Below are 20,845 nucleotides of genomic sequence, written 5' to 3' on the forward strand. Positions count from 1 at the left end.
GGGCCAGACCCAGCCCGGTGGCCACCGAGCGCCCAGAGCGGCTCCGGTGGCGGCGGATCCGCTGCGGGAAGGAGAAGGGCGGTCGCCATGGAAACGCTGCCAAACTGGGAGCGCGGCTCCTTCCCTGGAAACACGGCGGGAGCTCCTCCGAGCGGGGCCGGGGGACAGCGAGCCCCTGCCCACGGCCCCCAGAACGGGGGGATGCACTGGGGCCACTGCAGCGCTGGGAGGGGGGATGCCCTGCTTGGGAGAGGATGCGAGGATGATGAGGGTGGGATGCTGAGAGACACAGCCCTGGCTGGAAACCACGAGGTGAAGCCACCAAACCTGGCTGGGAACCGTGATGCCACCAAGCCTGGCTGGGAATGATGAGGGGATGGCACCAAGGCCAGCCAGTCCCTGGGCACAGCCCCCCACAGCACACGGTCCCCTCCAAATCCTCCCTGGTGGGCACTGCCAGGCTCTGGGAATGTCCTCCTGTCCCCAGACCGAGCTGGGAGGGGCTGGTGCACCCCAAACCCTTCACCAGCCCCACATGGCCAACAACACCCCCGAGCCTCCGTGGCCACCAGCGCCAGTCCTCCCCTCTCCAAGGATTACTCTGTTTCTAAACTCGTTAACTTTTAATTACAACCTTCCCACTGCCTGAGCGGGCTGGCTCCGCGCCACCGACAGCTCTATTAAAATTCAATTTCTGCCCATCATAACTAATTTTGGTCCTTCGCCTTCTCACCAGCAGCCTCCAGTGCCAGGCAAGACAGCTAAACCCTCATCTCCACACTCGAAATCCCCACGGGGCAGAGCCAAGGGATGCTGGCAGCGTCGGGGGGAGCCCAGCAGGGACTTGCACCGTGGCTTCTCTGCTCCATTGGCTGCGCTGGGTTTGTTTGGGTTTGTCCCCACGTGTTTGTTTGTTTGGTTTCTCGCTTCTTTCCTTTAATCCTTTCTGCCTGGATGCTGGAGCTGGGGGCTGAGGGCTCTGGGGGAGGGGAGTCAGTGTGGAGCAGGGATGCAGGGATGCAGGGATGTGGAGCATCCCAGAGCACAGACATCACTGCTGGACCCTTTCCTACTGAAGGGTCAACTGAGGCACGTTTCAAACCCAGAAGAAACTCAGGAAAAAGAGCCAGAATCCCCATTCTGGGTTTGGAGGTGACCCCCAGGCACCCCAACCCACTCCCAGGGCAGAGCAGGGCACGGGATGAGGGTCCTGACTCCTTTCTCCTGCCTGGCAAAGAACTGCACTCCTGGCAGGAGTGAGCTGTGGGAATTGTGGGGCTCAACAGGTCTGTGAATTCCACACAACAAGGGACAAGGGTGTCCCTGCGGGCCCCCAGATGGCACTTAGGGCATTGCAGAGCTGCAGCCACCACGGCTGAGGAGGGGACAGTGGCCAGGATCCCCGAGGATCCCAGCAGGCACACCACGTCACCCAGCCACTCTCCCCGCACTCCCGGCATCCCGGAGCAGCCCCGCGTTGCTACAGCAACACCAAGCCTTTGGATTCGATGCCTGGGAAGGGGGAACGGCTTGTCTCGACCTGAATTATTGATTAAAACAGAGAGGATGACACACACACACTCAGAGGAGACAGAAGAGGTGCCCGCCTTGATTTAAAGGCCGTCTCCAAGGGGCCAGGAGCAGCTGGCACACGGGGCTGGGCACTCACACAGCCCTGGCTGCTCCCAGGGAGCCACGGGGATCTGTGATGCACAGCCCAGAGTTGAGGTGTTAATCCGCTTGTGCAAACACCTCCTCCCCAATGTTGACCTGCTTAAACTCCCCGTTTGCTCTGCAAACAGAGCCGGCAGCTCCCGGGCTGCCAAGAGCTGCTGCCTCCCAGGATGGCAGCCCCGGCACTGGCACCTGCCAGGGACCGGCATGACAGGCAGGATTTGCCTTGGAAAACTCAGAATCCACGAGTCACTGAGGTTGGAAACACCTCCAAGGTCATTGAGGCAAATCCCTGTCTTGTCCCCTTGAGCACCTCGGGGATGGTGTGTTGGGGTGATGTGACCAGAAATGTGAATTCTGTCACAATCTGTTAAAACCGGGTGGGGCAGTGACCCTGATCTCCTGGCACATACTATCTGCTAATGGGCCATCTTTAAACCAGCTGGGCAATCATCTTTATCTGTCCCATGACACACCCTTCATCCAGGAGGTATCACCTGTTAATGGGCCATTGTTTAAAACTGGGTGTGGCAGCGATTCTTATCCCTGTGGGAGATATCTCCTGTTAATGAGACATTGTTTTAAACTGGGTGTGGCAGTGACCCTGATCTCCTGGCACACATTCTCTGCTAATGGGCCATCTTTAAACCAGCTGGGCAATCATCTTTATCTTCCCACAGCCCATCCTCCCTCCAGGAGATATCTCCTGTTCATGGCCAGTGAGTCCCAGTGCATGACTGATAAAATTCCAACATCCCACTGGGAGATGCTCCAGCCAGGGGAGGAGCCAAGCCTTTCCTACCCAGATAAAAACTGAGATTTGAACAACAAGGAACCTTCTTTCCACTGGATTCCAGAGGCAAACCAGACCTTTCCACATCATCCCTGGACCTTCAGAGGAAACTGCACCTTCTCCAGGAGCACTGCTCCAGCTGAACCACATCTGCCACTGCAGGAGGATGCAGCCACCATGGAATGGGACAGTGCCACCACCCTGACTGACTGACTGTGTCAGCTTGGATTCTGACTCTGGCAGGGTTTGGGATTGTTCTTTGTAATACTGCATTTCTATTTTAATTTTCCTAGTGAAGAACTGTTATTCCTAATTCCCATATCTTTGCCTGAGAGCCCCTTAATTTCAAAATTATAGTAATTTGGAGGGAGTGGGTTTACATTCTCCATTTCTCTTTATTGGCAGACACCTGTCCTTCACACCAGGACAGATGGGGTCTCCAAACCTCCCTGGGCAGTCCCTGATGATGGCTGACTGCCTTTTCCACACTCACCTGTACTCCAGGGAGAACTTGGTGAGCTCCTGGCTGTTGTGCAGCCACTTGAACTCGAGGGGCCAGCTGCCCTCGGCCATGCAGGTCAGCACCAGCCTGTTCCCCTCCAGGTGCACCTGGCTCCGCACTGGCTCTGTCTTGAAGTACGGGGAGACATCATCTGTGGAGAGAGGGAGGAGAGGGATCAGGGCCCCACATCCTGCCAGCCCCACGGGACACTCAGCACTGCTCCTGGAAAGGCAGCATGGAAAAAAATTATCTCTAATGTCCCTTCTAACCCAAAGTATCCCATTGGCATCGCAGCCCCCTCCTCTGCCCCAGCCAGGCCACCCAGCCCCCTCCCCTGTCCCCTGTCCCTCCCTGAGCCGTTCCAGCAGCCCATCCACAAGGGATCAGCCCACTGCAGGTTTATCTAAGCTGCTTCTTTGCTTTATTCCCGACTCCCTTTGTAGCATCTCCGAGCTTTTAACTCGGGGGGTGAAGGGGCGGAGGGGCTGCGAGCGGAGCGAGGCAGAACCACTTACTCCTCTCCTGTCTTATTTGCTAAGTAAAACTATAAATCGAACCACACAGCTCCATTTTCTGCTTAACAAATGGAAGCCCTTTTACTTCAAAGGCACATTCATATTCCCCAGCAGCTTTCAAGTGCACGTTCAATCACAGCTCTGGGTTTTTTCTTTGGGGTAGGGCTTTGCTTTCTTGTCTGCTCGAGCTGAATTCCTGCCGTGGATCCCTGTGCTGTGAGCAGCACTGAGGAAGTGCCCACCACCCTGGGGGAGGGACAGGGGCTTGTGGGAACTCTGAGACACCCCCAGAGCTGCACTGGGGGTCCCTCTGCTTGGTCCTGGCTCCTGCACGCCCACATGGAAATGCCCAGTGGATTTATACGAGGCAAAGGGGAGGGCACGGTGCTGCTGGGTGCCAGGCGAGTCATTAGGAAGGGAGGCAGCAGCTTGTGGCTCGTTAATTTAATTTTCCTCTCTGACCTTCAGCGGTGGCTGGAAGGGGCAGCTCTCCCTCATCCTGCCTCAGATCCAGGATGGATCTGGGCATCGGGGCATCAGGGCATGGCAGCCCAGCATGTCCCGGGTGGCACAGGGGCAGGGTGGTGCCCACTGGCAGCTTGTGGGGTTTGGCACAGCCCAACCCATGGCCTGGGGAGCAGCCCTGCAGCCCTCAGGGTGCCCCAGGAGAGGGGACAAGGAGCCACAGGGCTCACAGGAACACCCCAGTGCAGGATCTGTGTCACCTGTGCATGGCAGTGGCCACACGTGTCCCCACCACGGCAGAGCTTGAACTGCAAGGCCGGGGCTTCGCCCACGCCACCCTGGGGACTTTGGGATTAGGGCAGGGCCCAGATGGGGACGTGGCACAGGCAGATGGCAGCTCTGCATCCACACACCAAACGAGCCATGCACCAGAGCGGGGTCCAGTGGGTACGAAGGAGCTGCAGGGGATCCAAACACGGCACAACCCTGGGGCTGACCCCCAGGGAATGCTGATATCCAGGGAATGCTGACCCCCCGGGAATGCTGATATCCAGGGAATGCTGACCCCCGGGAATGCTGATCCCCAGGGAATGCTGACCCCCCGGGAATGCTGATATCCAGGGAATGCTGACCCCCAGGGAATGCTGACCCCTCAGCACCACCACGCTGAGCTGATGGGGTGCAATGGCACAGTGGGACTGAGACCTGGCATGCCCAGCACCTGGGAGGTGTCCTGGAGGCGCTTGGGAGGAGTTGGGGAAGAGTTTTGGAAGCGTTTGGGAAGCAGGGTGCTGCGGGCACACCCTCCCCTGGGCCCGCCCGCCGTTTGCATCCATCCTAATTTGATTTTAAGCAGCTAAGGCTCATCACGCTTTGAAGCGCCCGAGCCATCTGTTCTGCATTAAGGGGTGAAAAACGGCGCAGGGAGGAGAGGCGGCTCCGAATTCCGCGCGGATCGCGGATCGTTCCGAGGGGATCCACCCGCCAAGGTCACGGCAGCCGCCCCCAGAAAGGCAAACCCACCCCAGACACGGCAGGGCACAGCGGGGAGGGGGTGCTGGGGTCCCCTGTGAGGGGTGAAGGTGGCACTGAGCTCGAGTGGAATCCTCCTCATCCTCCTGGGAGCCCCTCCGAGGAGCCCAACCCAGGGCAGGGGTGGCTGGAGGAGAGGAGGGATCAGGGAGGGGAATGTGGCTCTGAGATGTCCAGAGAGGCCTCCAGGGACAAGACCTGGTGTTCTGGTGTTCCCAGGGGGTGCCCACACCAGCTCTTGGAGGGGAGGAGAGTGGGGACCCCCAATGCTGAGCAGCGCTGTCCCCCTCACCCCCAGCCACTCCTGCAGCCCCCCAGCCTCAGTTTCCCTCTCCTCTGCTCCCTGGGGACAGCTGCACTCTCCCAGCACCCCTGACAGGCCCTGGCACCACAGGGTCCATGGAGCTGTCACCATGTCACCACAGAGCCAGCACCGATGGGAGCTGCCATTGCCCCAGCCCTGGGCCCAGGGGGGGTTCCCAGTGGGTGACAGCCACGTTCCCCCCCCTCAAACAAAGGGTCATTACTGCTCATTCTGCCTCTCCCCCATCTGTTGTGACTGTTTACACTCCACTTGCTAATTAGAGGCTAATTAGTTGGTGCAGAAATTCATCACTTTCCGAACACAGGCGGCAGCGAGGGGCGGCTCCGGGAACATCTGCACATCTGCCGGTGGCACGGGACACTGAGGAGCTCCTGTGCCACCCCCTGCCACCCCATCCCGTGCCAGCAGTGTCCCCTCCACACTGAAAGGTGCCACCAAGCCCCTGTGTCCCCCTCAGTGCTGAGCTGTAGAGGGGGATGGATGGGATTCCAAGGGCTGGGGACAGGGACAGGGACAGTCCCGGCCCTCCCCCTCCCCTGCCGATGACAATCTAATGCCAGGCCCTGGCACAGCACTAATCCTGCCTAATGGGATGACAATCTTGGCCCCTGCACTTTAGTTACATCAGGGGCATTAGAGCCCGAGCGGGCGCGGATGTAGGGCAGGGCTCCCCAAAGAGCCCTAATGGATCCTAATTCCCGGCCCTAATGGGAACTAAGCTCCCCTCTCCCAGCCTCAAATCCCTCTTGATGGGAAGGGACGGGGAGTTTTAAGTCTGGAGGAATCCTGGCATGGCTGCCAAGGGCTCGGGTCTGCCTGGCAGCTGCGGGCAGGGGGGTGCTGGGGATGGGGGATGCAGCTCCCTCCTTTTCCCTTCCCCCTCTGAGGCAAGACTGGGCAGTAGAGCCAAGTCCACAGGTGCCACCCCCGGAGCTCCAGGGGCTCGTGGGACCCCCGGGTCCCCTCCTGCCAGGGAAACAACGCATTCCCCATCCATGTTTGTGTTCAACAGTGCCACCCCCAGTGCCCCTTGTGGGCAGCAGTGACATCCATCCCCTGCCCAGCTCACCCGCTGGAAGGTGACAGCCCATTCCTGCCAGGATTCAGCAGGATGCATCAGGAATCCCCATGGATCCAACACCCAATGGAACCTGGGGGATGTCCTGAGCCCAGCCCAGCTTCACCTGCAGGCTCCAGGTTCCCAACAGGGACCTGCACCTGCCTCAGGGAAAACAACTCCATCCTCTTCCTCCTTCTCAACAACCCTTCTTAGATCCCACCAGGATGTGGCCAGTGCTGGGAAGTGCCCGTTGCACTGCCCACACCCCACCTGGACCACAGAGAGGGGACAGAGCCACGTCCTTGATCCCCCCACAGCCTCCCAGGGCTCCCCCCATCCTTTCTGCCACATCACCACCCAAAAAGGAGGATGGCAGCCCGGGAAGGAGGATGCCAACCCTCCAGGAGTGGTGGCACGGCCACCTGGCAGCTCCCACCCCGACCCCCCTCCCCAGCACGGGGAGATGGAGCTAAATCTCCTCGGCATCAGACTCTCGCTGGCACCGCAGCACGAAGAGATTAAAAAACAATAAAGAGAAAGCGAAACCCTCTGCTATAATTACCAGCCTTTAGCCGCCAGCGGAGGCAGGAGGGAGGGAGGCAAGGAAAAAGGGGGGAAAAGAAACAGAGGAGAAGAAGAAATCCACTAAAATTTTAATAGGAACCACTGCATTTAATTTAACGACACATTTTTTCAATTACCAGAATAATTGTTTTATTCATAAAACGAGTTTCAATAAGAGGGTAATTTTCCTTTGTTTTTATTATTCATTTGTGGAACATATTCGCCTCGCGCTTCCCCGGCGCCGCCGCATCTGGGGGAGCTGGGGAGGGGGGAACGTCACCCACAGCCCCCAAAAACAGCACCCGTGGGGGACCAGAATGTCCCCAAGCGCCCTGAGTCACAGCTGGGGGTAAGCAGAGGTGGCCTCAGGGGATTCATCACCATGGTGGCCCTGGGGACAAGCGAGCAGCCACCCCTTGGCTAAGCGCCGTTCCCGGCTTGCTGGATGCCAGGTGAGGTGGGGAAGCATCAATTTATCAGAGGATGTTGCTAAAGCCACCAGGTGGCTTCGATGTCCCCAAGGGCACGGAGCCACTGCCGCGCCCCCGGTGCTCCCGTGTCCCCTCCCGTGTCCCCTCCCGGGGTCGCCGGGGGCGGGGGCAGGTGCAGGGGGATTAGCGGCTCTTTCTGTTGCTGACAGAGCCATTAGTATTCCTGAGCCACGGCTCCATCCCCTTAATAAAAAGCAAACACGGAATTGAAATGCCGAGCGCTGCCGGCACCTGGGGAGCTGCAGAGAGCTACGGTGCTGCCAGGGGGGGACCAGGGGGACGAGGCTCCGGCTGGGAGTGCCAAGGATGAAGCCAAGAATGAGCCAGTGTGGTTTGGGAACCTTGGCTGTGCCCTGCTCGCCCTTCTCCCAACACCTGGGCAGGTGCAGAGCAGCCTGAGCCACACCCCGCAGCTCTGAGGGGATCCCATGGGGTGGCAGCGGGGCAGGACGGCTCCATCCTCCTCATGCCGTCATCACCACGGCCAAAATCACCGAATTCCAAAGTGGGTTGGGTTGTTGAGGTCCTCAGTATCCATCCAGTGCCACCCCTGCCGTGGGCAGGGACACTTCCAATGTCCCAGCCTGGTTCAGCCTGGCCTTGGGACACTCCCAGGGATCCAGGGGCAGCCACAGCTGCTCTGGACACCTGTGCCAGGGCTGCCCACCCTCACAATAAATCATTTCTCCCATGAGATCCATCCCAGCATCGGCCCTCAGACGTGATCCCAGCAGAGCTGGCCCTGCAGCAGCCACGGGGACACTCGGCTGTCCCCTGCTGTCCCCCGCTGTCCCCCCAGGCTGGGCTGGTGCCACGGGCCACCCCCACTCACCACAAGGAGCAGTGACACAGCCCACCCACCTCATGGCCAGGGACCAGCCCGGCTGCCCCGCACACCCCCAACCTCGCCGTGCCTTTTGATGTGGTTTTTTTTGTCCTTTTTACTAAGAAAAAGACTTATAATTGCAGATGTGACCATTAATCCTCCCAACTTACTTTGTTCCCTTCCTTCCCTGCTTTCCCCTCCCTCCCTTCTCCCCCCACTGAGACCAAGAGCTTTAAAACTCTCCTTCTGGCTATTAATTAAAAGCAACCTCTCCACTGCCGTGAGTGTACTTGCCATAAATTAATAGCAGCCTTCTTAATCAAATCTTATCTCCTCTCCAAGCGCCCGGCGCACGGGGCCGGGTTGATATCCCAGCCCGGCCGGCCGTGAAATGCAATTCCCAATGCTCCAGTGGCCTCGGCAGCTCGGCTCCATCCCCTCCTTCCCGGTGCCCGTGCGAGCCCCGAGTCGCCACCTGGGCCAGGAGGGAGGGAGGGGCGCGGCCACCCGGAGCGCAGGTGGCTCCCAAAGGACGCGCTGCATTTCGCAGCCATTTACCGCGTTTATCCGCAGCCCCCGCGGGCCGCACTCGCCTGCCTGAATTATTTAGGGAGGGTTCGGTGCTCCGAGGCACTGAGAGCAGCGGTGGGAAGCGCTCCTGATGGAGATGGGGGTGTGGGAAGGCAGAGGGGTCACGGGGCAGATTTTGGGGGTTCAGTCCTTGCAGGGGTGAGCTCGCAGTGCTCCAGTTTGTGCAGAATATCAGAAATCACCATCCCTCCAGTCCCCATCCTCATCCCACCTGGTTTTCCTTCTCCCGACCCCACAGAATTCCCCCAGTGGGGACAGAGGGGGACATGGACACGGTGTCCTGCAGCTTCTGGGGCTGCTCATTCCAGCCCTCTCCTTTGCCGTGCAGAAAACAGGGATGGACATGGTTTTCCTTCTTGGCCCTGCCCTCCTGGTGGGCTGAGACAGGCACGGGGGACCCTCCCACAGCACCACGGCCCAGGAGACACCGGGGGCTGCAGTGGGAGCCCCCAAAAAGGAGCTAAGGGGGTTTTCAGCCGAGGCAGAGCAGCCTGCACAGCTCCAATCCCACCGGGATCGCAGGGATAAAACCACCCTGTGGAGCAGGGAATCGCTGCCCGGGGGTGCTCAGGGCTGCAGGAGCATCTCACAGCAGCCACATCCCTCCAGCAGCAGAGCCCAGAGCCGTGCCAGGGGCTGTGCCCTGGCGAGGGAAGAGCTGGGAGGCTCCAGGGGCTGGCACCCAGTGCCCTCCAGCCGAGTGCCACCAGCACATCCAGCCTGGCTGGGCTGCTCACAGCTCTGGGAACTGCTGCTCTGCCCTGGGGAAGGGGCACAGGTGGCACGAGGGGGCTGCTGGCCATGGGCACGCTGTCCCCTGGGCTCAGGTCACAGCTCCTGCCCAGCTGGAGATGGGCAGCTCATCTCCATCCAACCCCTGATACCTGTGCAGCTGCTTTAGCAACTCCCTGACATGGAGAAAAAGCTTTTTGGGTGATGGGGCGCTCTGGGGAGTGGGGACACCTCCCATAAAGGGTGGAAGGACGTGTGCCCGTGGCACAGACCAGGGCTCTGGCACTGCTGCCCTGCTCCCTGTGCCTCCCTGGGGGGGATTCGGGGTTCCCTACATGCTGTAAGCCGATTGCAGAGGTGTGGTAACTGGATTAAGGGGGAGGCTGAGGGAGATGCCAACCTGGAGCTGCTCAGCAGAGCTCGGCTCCTGCCCGTGCGGCGCCGCAGGATTTGCAGAGCTGCAGCTTAAACTGATTCCCTTCCCTTAAGCCTCTGGAAAGGTGAAGCTGCAGGAGGGGCGTGGGCTCTGCCCCCTCCTCACCCCACAGAAATCCTGCAAGGCCCTGATGTGGGCTGGCAGAGGGGTCATGTCCCCACAGTGACCCCCTCAGCCACCCCCATCCTCACACAGGCACTGGGTGACACCCCAGAGCCACCCCTGTGACACTGTCACACCCCACAGCCAGCCCTGTGACACTGTCACACCCCACAGCCAGCCCTGCCTGTGGCACTGAGACCCCCAGGTGACCCCACAGCGCCTCAGGGAGCAGCACAGTGACCCCAAACCCTGCAGGGCTCCCTCAGCAGCCCCTGGTGATAATCCCTGCTGGCAGCAGCCACGCTCGGGGCTCTCAGTGACATCCCTGTGGCTAATCCAAGCTGACCACTGCAGGGCACGGCCACAGCCTCAGCACCCCCTCCCTGGCAGCACCCAGCACCCCCCAGATCCCCCACACAGCCCTGTCCCACAGCAAAGGTGACACCAGTGGGGACCAGGGCAGTTCCTGCACAGGGATGCAGGAGCAGCCCCCAAGTGCTGCCCCCTGAGTGCTGCCCCCTCCTCCTGCTGTCCCCAGCACGACACTGGTGTCACCTGCAGGCTGCACAGCACTTTTGCTGGTGTCACACCTCATCCATCTCTGCTGGAGATCTGTCCTGGTGCTTCCTGGTCCCAGGGTGGGGGTAGAAGCCCTGGGTGGGGGGTGGTGATTGCTGAAAAGCCCAGGCAGAAACCAGGAGCCCCAAGCCCAGCCAAGGTGGCCCTGGCATGGAATGTGGCCAGATCTGTCCTGGCTGGCACTGCCAGCACCTGCCCCCTGCACTCAGTGGCTCTGAATGGAGCTGGAAATGCCCACCCAGACCAGGGCAGCCCCCAGGACAAACAGAGGGATGGATGGATGGATGGATGGATGGATGGATGGATGGATGGATGGATGGATGGATGGATGGATGGATGGATGGATGTCCTCCTCCCTCCCTGCATCCCGCCAGGCCAGGCCGGTGGGACCACGCTGCCATCTCCCCTTCCTCCTCCCACATCTGTCTCCAGGCCCATACTTATTTATTTATTTGTTAATTAACTGCTGTTTCCATAACAAACGCTCCAGCTTCTCCCAGCCTCCAACAGCCCTGGGGCTGGATTGTTAACTAGGATTTTAATTTGTTAATTAAAAGCAGGATGGCTCTGTAACAAGCTCCTCTTCCACAGCCGGGGCTCTTGGCGGGCTCAGCGGGCCATGGGCAGCCTCACCACACCCGGGTGAGCCCTCCAGGGATGGGGGACGTGGGGAGGGGGAAGCCTGGCTCCCCCAGGGTGAGGGGTGCTGGAAAAAGGCTCAGCATCTCCATTCTGTCAGCAGAAGTGCTGGGGATGAAGCCACCTTCCCCTGCAGCCTCCTCCTCAGCAGCTCCCAGCCCATGTCCCCAGCCATTGGGGGTCCCAAACCTGTGACAGACCCTCCAGTGCCCGCTGCAGCAGAGCCAGGGCTGTGCCAGTATTGTCCCCTCGTGGTCCACAGCCCAGGATAGGCCTCGGTCCCCATCTCTGTGGCTCTGGGGACACACCCCGCTGACAACGTGGGTAAGGTAAGGCTTGAAATGCACCCAGAGCCAGCGGCCAAACACCAGCCCTGGCCGGGAAACAGGGATTTATTCAGCCCCAGGGCTGGGAACAGAGCGGGGCTGTGTGCCTGCCCATCCCTGCCGCTGGAAAAACCAACATTTCCCTGCCGGGAAACCCCAAACAGTCACACACACACGGGAGCGTTGTGCGTGCCCAGCCCCGAGCCCGGGGGGCGACAAGAAGAGCTTTGTGCTCCGAGCAGCCCCACGGCCAGAGCCCAGAGCCCCATCCCAACCCCGGCCCCAGGACACGGAGCTCCAAACCCGAACTGCCAGGAGCTGGAAGGGACCTGGAGCAAAGGGATGATCCTGGGGGGACAAGGGACAGGAGCCCCCCAGCCCAGGGGACACTCTCAGAGGACACCCCCAGGGCTGCCCTGCAGGGTGGCACGCACAGATATCGTCCTGCTCAGCCTGTCCCCCCGCAGGACACAGCCCTGGGGATGTTTAACGAGCTCCAGGCTTTGGACAAAACTCCTTCCCCAGCAAACTCCTTCCGACGGCAGAAATCCTCCGAAGCCGCGATTACGCAGCTCCGCCGTATCTGGGTCACTGCTGTGAGTCACGGACACCCGGAGAGTGACTCAACGCTATTAGAGGGGCCGGATCCTGCTGCTGATCTTCCTGGGACAGGCTCCAAAACACTGAGGAAGGGAATGATCGATGGGCATCACCTCCAGACCCCCCAGCAGCCGGACACTCCCCGGGAAGGAGAGGGGTCAAAGTGCATCCCCTGCCCCGAACTTCAGCCTTTCCCAGCCGAGCCCGGAGTTTCCCCACGTGGATTTGGCAGGAACAGGCTCCACACACAGCTTCCAAGCGAGGTGGAGGTCCCAAGAACCCGGACTCTGTCCCCTGTCACCCACCTTGAGTGACACTCTAGCCTGGAGCAGAGCACTCAGGGCTGGGTTTGGCCCCACGGAACGCGCTGAGTGTATCCTCGAGGAATTCCTGGAAGGACACCACTGTGGAAACTCCTGGGGTCACAGCGGCCATAAAGGGGTGGGAAAGCAAAGCCACCACGGGCCCGCCCTTCGGGAGCCACGACAGCACCTGAGATGTCCCCGAGATGTCCCAGCTGCCCGGGGCACCCGTGTCCCACCTCCCCCGGCCCCACAGGATGCTCAGCAGACGGACAAACCCCCACCAGCCGCTTCCCAGGCTCGCCCCGAGAATCCCAAACCGGGCGGCGTTTCCCAACCGAGAAAACGGCGGGGGAAGAAAAACAAGAAGAGAGAAACCACATGAAAAACCCCGCTCAGCCCTTCCCAGGGCACTGACGCAATCGAGTCGCCAGCCCCGCGGGATGGAAAATGCTCTTCCAGCTCCCACCCTGCCCGTGCCAGGCGGGATGAAGGCGCTGGTGGCCGAAGTCTCCCTCCCCGCGGCACGGCCCCGAGCCAGCGGGCACCGGGCACTCGCCCATCGACTGGGGTGTTGCCCAGACATCCTTTTTCCCAAGTATTAATTAGTCATTGCATTGCTCACTTGAAACAGAAATAGCTGTAGCATGACAGCGAGCATGAGTTTTCCTTGGAAAAGCTTTTTTTTTTCCAAAGCTTTTCCCCCCCGTTCGCGGGTGGGGGAGGAACAGGCAGCCTGGCATTCCCCCCCTAGACAGCCCTGAATTTCCAGGGCAGCGCAGCAAACTCTGGTCATCGCATTTATTCACACACTTGTGGCTCTCCCAGCCAGAGGGGCTTTTTCAGCCAACGCCGCGCCAGCGATTCCAGCCTGACGTGAAGCTTATGGGGAGAAGCCAAGCGAGCGAGACTCCCCCGGCGCCCCGGGGGAAAGGCTGCGGCAGCTCCGTGCCCTGCACAGCCCCTGTGCCCGCCCTGGCAGCGAGGAGAACGCGGGCAAGGAGGCGATGAAGGCACCCATCCTCTTCCTCCCCGCCGGGGCCGGGTGCCGAGCGCTTCCAGGTGCTCAGCCGGCGGGGAGGGGCTCTCCCAAGGGCGGCAGAGCTCGGAATGAAACATCCCACCCTAATGAGTTGATTTTATTAGTTTACGAATGCATTGAGAACTCATTATCAAAATAAACATCAGCTCACTCCAGCGAGCACGGCACCGCACGCCCCGGCAGCGCCGCAGCTGGGGCCGCTCCCGCTCCGGGACACCCCGCGGGTCCCCCCCGCGCCCCGGCACCGGCCGGGGGGGCAGAGCAGAGGTGCCCACCCTGCCAAGCCCCTTCGTGCCACGAGGATCGCTTCTCCCTTTCCCTGCGGGCACTCGGTGGGGTGGGACAGCTCCGAGCATCTCTCACCCCAACAGCTCACCCGGGAGGTGCTCGGTGCTGGAAGCGGCTCCCGAGCCATCCCGGGGCCTCCAGCACCCCCGGGAGTCTGTGCAGCACCCAGTGGGAGGGTGGCAGGTCCCCTCGGGGACAGGGGACAGCGCCGAGCCCCTGTGGGCAGGGCTGTGGCACAGCGGGCGCATTGTCCGGTCGGCAGGACGCGCTCCCTTTGGAAGCAGCAGCTAATCCCATTTCATCCCCCGTCACGGCCATCAGCTGTTTTTCAGGCATGCAGGAGGCGGGGTGCTGAAACCAGAGCTATTGTGTCCGCCGGTCCCAGCCCCCTCCATCCATCCATCCATCCATCCATCCATCCATCCATCCATCCATCCATCCATCCATCCATCCCGGCCCCACGCTGGCCGCATCCTGCTCCATCCCCAACCAGTCCGTCATGGACTGGGGATGCTCTGTCACCGAGCTCCGAGCTCCGAGCCTGACCCCTGATAAACCCAGGCAAGGAGGAGGAGGAGGGGAAGCACCGAGCATCCCACGCTGCAGAGACCCATGGGGGCAGCACCCAGCGCTCCATTGCTCCCTACAGGGGGACACGGGCTCCTGGAAGGAACAGAAATATCCCCATAAAGCCCCGGCACTGCCCAGCCAGTGCCACAGATTGCAGTCAATGAGCTGGGATGGCTGGGGGTAGGGGGCAGAGGGACAGGACCCGGCCATCCCGGGAAGAACTCCATCCCTGCAGCCAGGAACAGGCTGTGTGTCCCCAGCCTCGCACAAGGCACAAGGGACACCCACGGGCAGCAGGACACCCCAGCCCCTCCCAGCTTTGTACACCCCAATGTTCCAGAGAAACCCCTCCAGGGCCCAACGATCCCACAGACGAATCCCCACCCCTCTCCCTGCCCTGCTCTCGGTGCCGCCGTGCCGGGAGCCGGGAGGGCTCAAGGTTACAGCTGAGGACTCGCACGTTGTGGGCTCACCCAGCAGTGCAGAAAGCAATTAGCTAACAGGGCTAAAATTAGCTCAGAGGCTTCTTCTGCTAATGGTCAAACCCATCCAGGCTTCCCCACACCCGGGGCTTCTGCACGGGCAGGGAGAGAGGGATGGGAGCCAAAGAGGCTGCTCAGGTGTGCCTGGGTCCCCTTCCCGCTGTCCCCAGGGCCACCAGGCAGCAGGACACCACCACTGTCCCCTTCCTGCTGTCCCCAGGGCCACCAGGCAGCAGGACACCACCACTGTCCCCTTCCCACCGTCTCTCCCTGCCCGTGCCTCAGTTTCCCCACACTACCCAGGCTGCAGGGAAGCTCCCGGCGTGCTCAGGAGCTGACACGTGTGAGGGTGGGTGGTGGGGATAGTGACGGCTGGCAGGGAGGGAGAGAGGCAGCACAGGGGAGTTCAGCATTCCTGGAATGGCCACCGTGCCATCCCTGTGGCCAGCCGGGATGCCCAGCTGCTGGCACGCAGCAGCAGCTGATCCCGGGGCCCTCGGAGAGTCATGGGATGGTTTGGGTTGGAAGGGGCTTAAGGCTCAGCTTGTCCCACCCCTGCCATGGGCAGGGATATTTTCCACAGACCAGGCTCCTCCAAGCCCTGTCCAACCTGCCCTTGGTGGTGACACTGACCCACCTGGGAAGGTGACACCCCAGAGCATCCAGTCGGTGTCCCCAGGGCTCCCCTGCTCGAGCCGGGAGCCCCCACGCCCCAAATCGCCATTCCTGGGGGCCCCATCAGAGCAGAGAGACAAAGGGGGCCGGGGACCAGCTGCAGCCCGTGAATGTCCCCTGCCCTCGGCCCCCGTTCCCAGGGATCAGGTTTCCCAGTTCCCAGGCAACCCGAGCCCGGCATGGCTTTTCCAGGCAAGCATTCCTGCACCCCCGGGGCTGGGGGCGAGAGGAGGGTGGGCGGGGGCCACCAAGGGGGCCACTGCCTGACCGGGGCACAGGCAGGTGCTGGGAGTCAGGCTGGGGAGAGGGGCTGGAAGGTGAGGCAGCACTGGGACAGGGGTGCAGGGTGTAAATCTGGGAGCAGGGGTGGGAAATGAACCCCCAAGAGCCGATCCCCAAACCCACAGAGGGTGCTGAGGGCACTGCCCATGCCGGTGGCAGCTCCAGAATAAGTGGGGTGTGAGGGATGCCAAGGGGGTGTGAGGGATGTAAAGGGGATGTGAGGGATGCCAAGGGAGTGTGAGGGATGCCAAGCATGGCCAGCACAGGGAGCTGCTGCCAGCACATTCCTGCCTGCTGGCCAGGCAGAGTGATAGGAGCACATCCTGAGGCTGGATCCACCTCCGTGGATGGGGGAACCCCAACTCATGAGGATGAGGGTGGTTCTTGGCATCACCACCACATCTGAGTGATCCTGGCCCCGTGTCCCTCCCAGCAGCTCCATGCCACGCTCCACTGCACCAGCAGAGAGCTCCCAGGACACCCCAGCGCCCAGCACCCTGAGCCCCCCCAGCTCCCCAGGGCTGCAGGATCCCAGTCCAAGGCCCAGTGCCAGGGGGCACCGGTGGAGCGCCAGAGCCACCAGCCCTGGCAGGTCCAGGGGCACGGCGGGGGCTCAGCTCGCCCCTCGTTAGCACAATCACATCACCACTGACAGCAGCAGATTTCTCCCCGGCCCTTTCTCACCCAGCCACACGCCAGCCACTCGTTAATGAGCTTGGGGCAGATAATGAGGGCTCAGAGGGGAGGGCACCCACCCACCCAGCCAGCACCCAGCGGGTTCTGCCCCACGGGGCCATTTCACCCCAGGCACTGCTCGTGCTGCTGCTGCACCCAGCACACCCCAAACCAGTTTGTGCAGGGCCTACAGTAATGTGTGTGTGGCTGGAGCTCATCCCCAGGCAGGAAGCAGCCACAGGCACGGGCTGGGGACAAGGACACGGCTCGTGGAGTGGCAGAGGCAGGGTCACCCCTTGTCACAGTACCCGCCAGCCTCTTCCCTCCTCCCCGTTTAATTATCAGCGTTTTCCCAGGTTCTCAAGCAGCCAAGCATCCGCCTGCTCCCTCCTTCCCGCTCTCCTGGAGCTCCTGCTGGGCGGAAATGCCACCGCAGCCCCGGCCCCGTCACTGAGGGACGAGCAGCACTTGACGTTGTCACTCACCCTGGTCCCCGGATGGCAGCGGGGCAGGAGCTGCTCAGCCACTGCCACTCTCCCTGCCCAGCAGTGCCAGCAGCTGGAGATGGGTCCGAGCTCCCATTCCTGGCCTCCTGCCCGTTCTCCTCCTCAGCTGGCACCCCAAACCTTTGGGGACCAGCACAGTGACAGCACAGTGTCACAGCCTGCCTGGGACCGGACCATAACCCCCTCCCTTATGGTTATCAGGTCATCAAAATTTCATCATCGCTGTGCCCAGGCACTAATGGCTTCCCAAGCAGCATCAAATTTTAATCTTCCCTTCCTCTCCCCTAAAAGCCACTCTCCTTCCTGAGCCCGAGCCTTGCACGAGGCCACCAGCGAATGTGGCAGCGCTGGCAGGGACAGCAGAGCCGGGGCCACCCCCTCCTGCTCTGATGGAACAGAGGAACCAGCAGCTCCATCACCAAAGCCCTGGCGTGAGCCTGGCACCATCACATCCCCAGGAAGAGCAGGGGCTTGTCCTTGCCCCCCTCCCACCCAGCCCAGTGTGTGCAGACGTGCCCAGGCCCCACGCATGGGGACAGGAGACTCTGAACTCCCCTGCTGCCATCTCTAATAAGCCTCTTTGGTGGAAGCTGCCCACGGCAGGCCCCTGCCCCAAATCCCGTCTGGAACCTTAAGCTGCCCAAATCCCTCCTGGGAATGGCCGTGGCCTCTTCAATCCCATTAGAGGTGCTGTGCCAACACGGGGGGTCCCGGGCTGTGCCCCCAGCACTGGATGTGGGGAAACTGAGTCGCTGGGTGTCAGAAAATCCACAGAGTGAGCAGGAGGGGACCCCCAGACTCCCCCCACCTCTTGGGGAGCCCTTTATTGCCTTGGGGCCTTTGGTGGTGGGGTGCCCCCAGCCCTGGCACAGCCCCCAGGTCGCACTGCGACATCTCCCACCCGGGCAGCGCTGCCGGCTGAGCCTTCCCCCGGCTCCGCATTGGGCTCCCGGTAATTAGCGCCAGGCCCCTAATCAATAAGTTATTTTTTGCCACGGGTAATTAATAATTACACAGCACAGACGGGCTGTAATTAAACTTCCATCCTCTCTCTCCAGGGCAGCAAGGGGCCGTTTTTCTTACCAACCACAGGTATGAAAGGGCCTCACCCCGTGGCCGGGCAGCCCCTGCGCCCCGGACGGGGAGGTCTCGGCCGTCGCCTCCTCCTTCCCTTTCCTCCCCGATTGATCCCGTTTTCCTTCGGCTGCCAGAATCAATAGCCCTGGCACAAAGCGCTGCTGCCCCTGCACTGCCAGCTCTGCCTGCCCCGCCGCAGTGGGGACACACCGAGCCCGGACCCCCGTGCGGGGCTGCTCCCAGCTCCACCATCCCGCTCCCTGTCCGCGCCGGCGGGATGCAGCGCAGAGCCCCGGCACCCCACGGGCACGGCAGCCGGGAGGTGACCCTGCTGGCGCGTCCCCAGCGCCACCCGCGGCACGTGCCGGGCTTTGGGAATGATCCCTCCAGCACGTCCGGCTCGCCCGTGGCCGCTGCCACGCCGGGGCCGGGCACCGAGCAATGTCACACAGCGCCCGCCAGGATGTGACACTCGCCGCAGAGAGCTGCAAAGCTCGGCTCCTGCGCCGGGAGAGCGGAGAGAAGCCCCTTCCCCACCCCTCCAGAGCGCTGGGGCACAGGCAGCCCCACATCGCCCACCCCACAGCGGGAGCCCCACGGATCAATGGAAGGAGATTGGGAGCGCGTCCCGCAGGCAGGGAACAAACGGATCACAGGGGACCCGCCAGCCGGAGACGCCAGCCAGGAGAAGAGAAACTCGGCAAGGGAGTGAATCAATCAAAGAGACCTTCAGAGCTCCCCACACAGGGCCTGCCCGGATAATATACTGCCGCTTTAGATGTTATGTTCTGAACTTAATTACTGAGAAATTATAGCGGTGCTGGGGGAGGCTCAGGGGGAGCGGGAGCACGGGAGCGCACAGGGACTTCTGGCTCCGCTTGCTGCCACAAACAAGGGCAAGAAATGTCGTGGGTGAGGACCCCCGGCTCTGCGCTCAGCTGTGCCCCCCCATTTCCAGTCTGGATCTGCTCAGTCCAAGCGCAGGGACAGAGGCAGCCACGCTGCAGCCCTGCCAGCCGGGAGCCTCCTCTCTGGGCCCGCAGGGACCCTCAAGGCCAGGAAGGGAACCACAGGGCCCCTCTGAACCCCAGCTGCACCCCAAAGGGCCACAAAGTGTTTTTATATCCCTGTGGGATAACGGAGCAGTTAAAAGCAGCCTGTGCTGTGCCAGAGCCCAAAGGACGAGGAGCAGAGAGGGGCTCACGCTGCCCAGCAGCCCTGCAGCCCCCAAGGGTTATTGGGGTGCAGTGGGAGCCCCAGGCACCAGAGGGGCTCGGGGATGCAGGTCCCCCCCACCAGCCCCTGGCAGTTCGTACCAGCGGCTGGGACCAACATCAGGGTATGAGCTGCTCCCCCAAACTCGCACCCCGGGTTTTGTGGTACAACGGGGGTACCCGTGGAGGGTGGGGGGAACGGGTGACGCTTATCCGTGGGGGTTGCTCACCCTCCCGAAGGTGGCTCAGCACAGACTCTACCTCATGCTCAGAGCAACACGTTTCCCCCATCGCCAGCCTGAGGGCAGTTTTGGGGAAGGGGGAGGCAGAGCAGAGCCGTGCTGCTCATCCCCCTGAACCACCACGGATACCGCGCTGCGCCCAGCACCGGCGGGCCCTGAGTCCTGGCTCCGGGGAGGTTTTGCGAATATCACGGATGCTGCTTTTCCCTCGGTAGAAGCTCCGGAGCCGCCTCGCTCCCACCCCGCGGCTGGCACACCGATCTCCCAGCCCGGGGTAGCAATAGGCTCGGTTGAGGGGTGCAGCGCGGGAACCCCCCCATCTCTCCTGGTCCATTTCCCACCGCCCCCAGCATCCCCTTACCTTGGGCGCCGGCTCCCGGGGGGCCGGGCAGGGCGAGCACGGCGAAGCAAAGCAGCCCCCAGCTCCGGAGCCGGGCCATGGCTCTGCCGAGACAAGCTGGGGGGGGTTGCGGGGGGACAACTTCCCCGACTTTATAATCCGGGCGGCTCCGGCGCAGGGATCCCCGCAGCAGCGCCGCTCGGGGGGAGGCGAAGGCGCCGGGGTGAAGGGCTCCTCGTGGGGCTGGGGGCGGTCCGCAGGCAGCTCCCCACCATCGGCAGCTTCCCCAGGGACGTGCGGAGCCGGGACCACCAAATCCGGAGCGGAGCCGGCAGCCGAGCCCCTCCCCGAGCGCTGCGCCCCGCGTCAGGGAAGGGGACGGGAAGCGCAGGGCGCCGCGCCCCCGGCCCCTCCTGCCCGCCCGGGCTCCATGGGGGCCGAGCGAAAAGTTTGGGGGCGGGGGGCGGCCCCTCCCCAGGGCTCAGCTCTTGCCTAGGGACATCCCCTCCTAGGCGGCTCCGGGAGACAGCGAGAGGGCTCGTCCCCAGCGGGGAACGGGGGAAAGTGCGGCGGCGGCGGGCGGCGGCGCGGGGTCCCGCTCGGAGCCGCCGGCGCTGCGCGGCGGGCGGGCTGGCGGCGCCGCGCCGACCCCTCTCGGAGCTCCGGGCGCTGCTGCTGCTCCTCCTGCGCTGTGCGGCGGCGGAGTGAGCGGCGGCGGAGCCGGGGGCAGCCCGAGCCGGGGAGGCGGGGAGACGGCGCGGCCCCGAGCGCTACCCAGCGGCCGCGGAGGGAGCGGGCGCGTCCCCACCGGCCGCCCCCGGTTCGTGCGGAACGGGCGGGTCCCCCCCCCCGGCTCCTGGTGTCCCCGCTGTGGAGACAGCGGATTCTGTCTGCAGCT

At 62.3% G+C, this 20,845-nt stretch overlaps 1 protein-coding gene across 1 annotated transcript in view; it reads right to left on the bottom strand.

The window, feature by feature from the left end:
* The window catches only part of SDK2 (sidekick cell adhesion molecule 2), a 44,891-nt gene extending 24,266 nt beyond the window's left edge, over positions 1 to 20,625 (bottom strand). The window contains exons 1-2 of the mRNA XM_079323278.1: positions 19,969 to 20,625; positions 2,961 to 3,120 (exon numbers count right to left, since the gene is read on the bottom strand). Of these exons, the coding sequence (XP_079179404.1) occupies positions 2,961 to 3,120; positions 19,969 to 20,047 (239 nt within the window). The 5' untranslated portion in view covers positions 20,048 to 20,625. The remainder of the gene's footprint in view (positions 1 to 2,960; positions 3,121 to 19,968) is intronic.
* Between the last annotated feature and the right edge of the window lie 220 nt (positions 20,626 to 20,845).

The sequence above is a fragment of the Erithacus rubecula genome (assembly GCF_903797595.1).
Source record: "Erithacus rubecula genome assembly, chromosome: 20".
Classification (NCBI taxonomy): Eukaryota; Metazoa; Chordata; class Aves; order Passeriformes; family Muscicapidae; genus Erithacus; species Erithacus rubecula.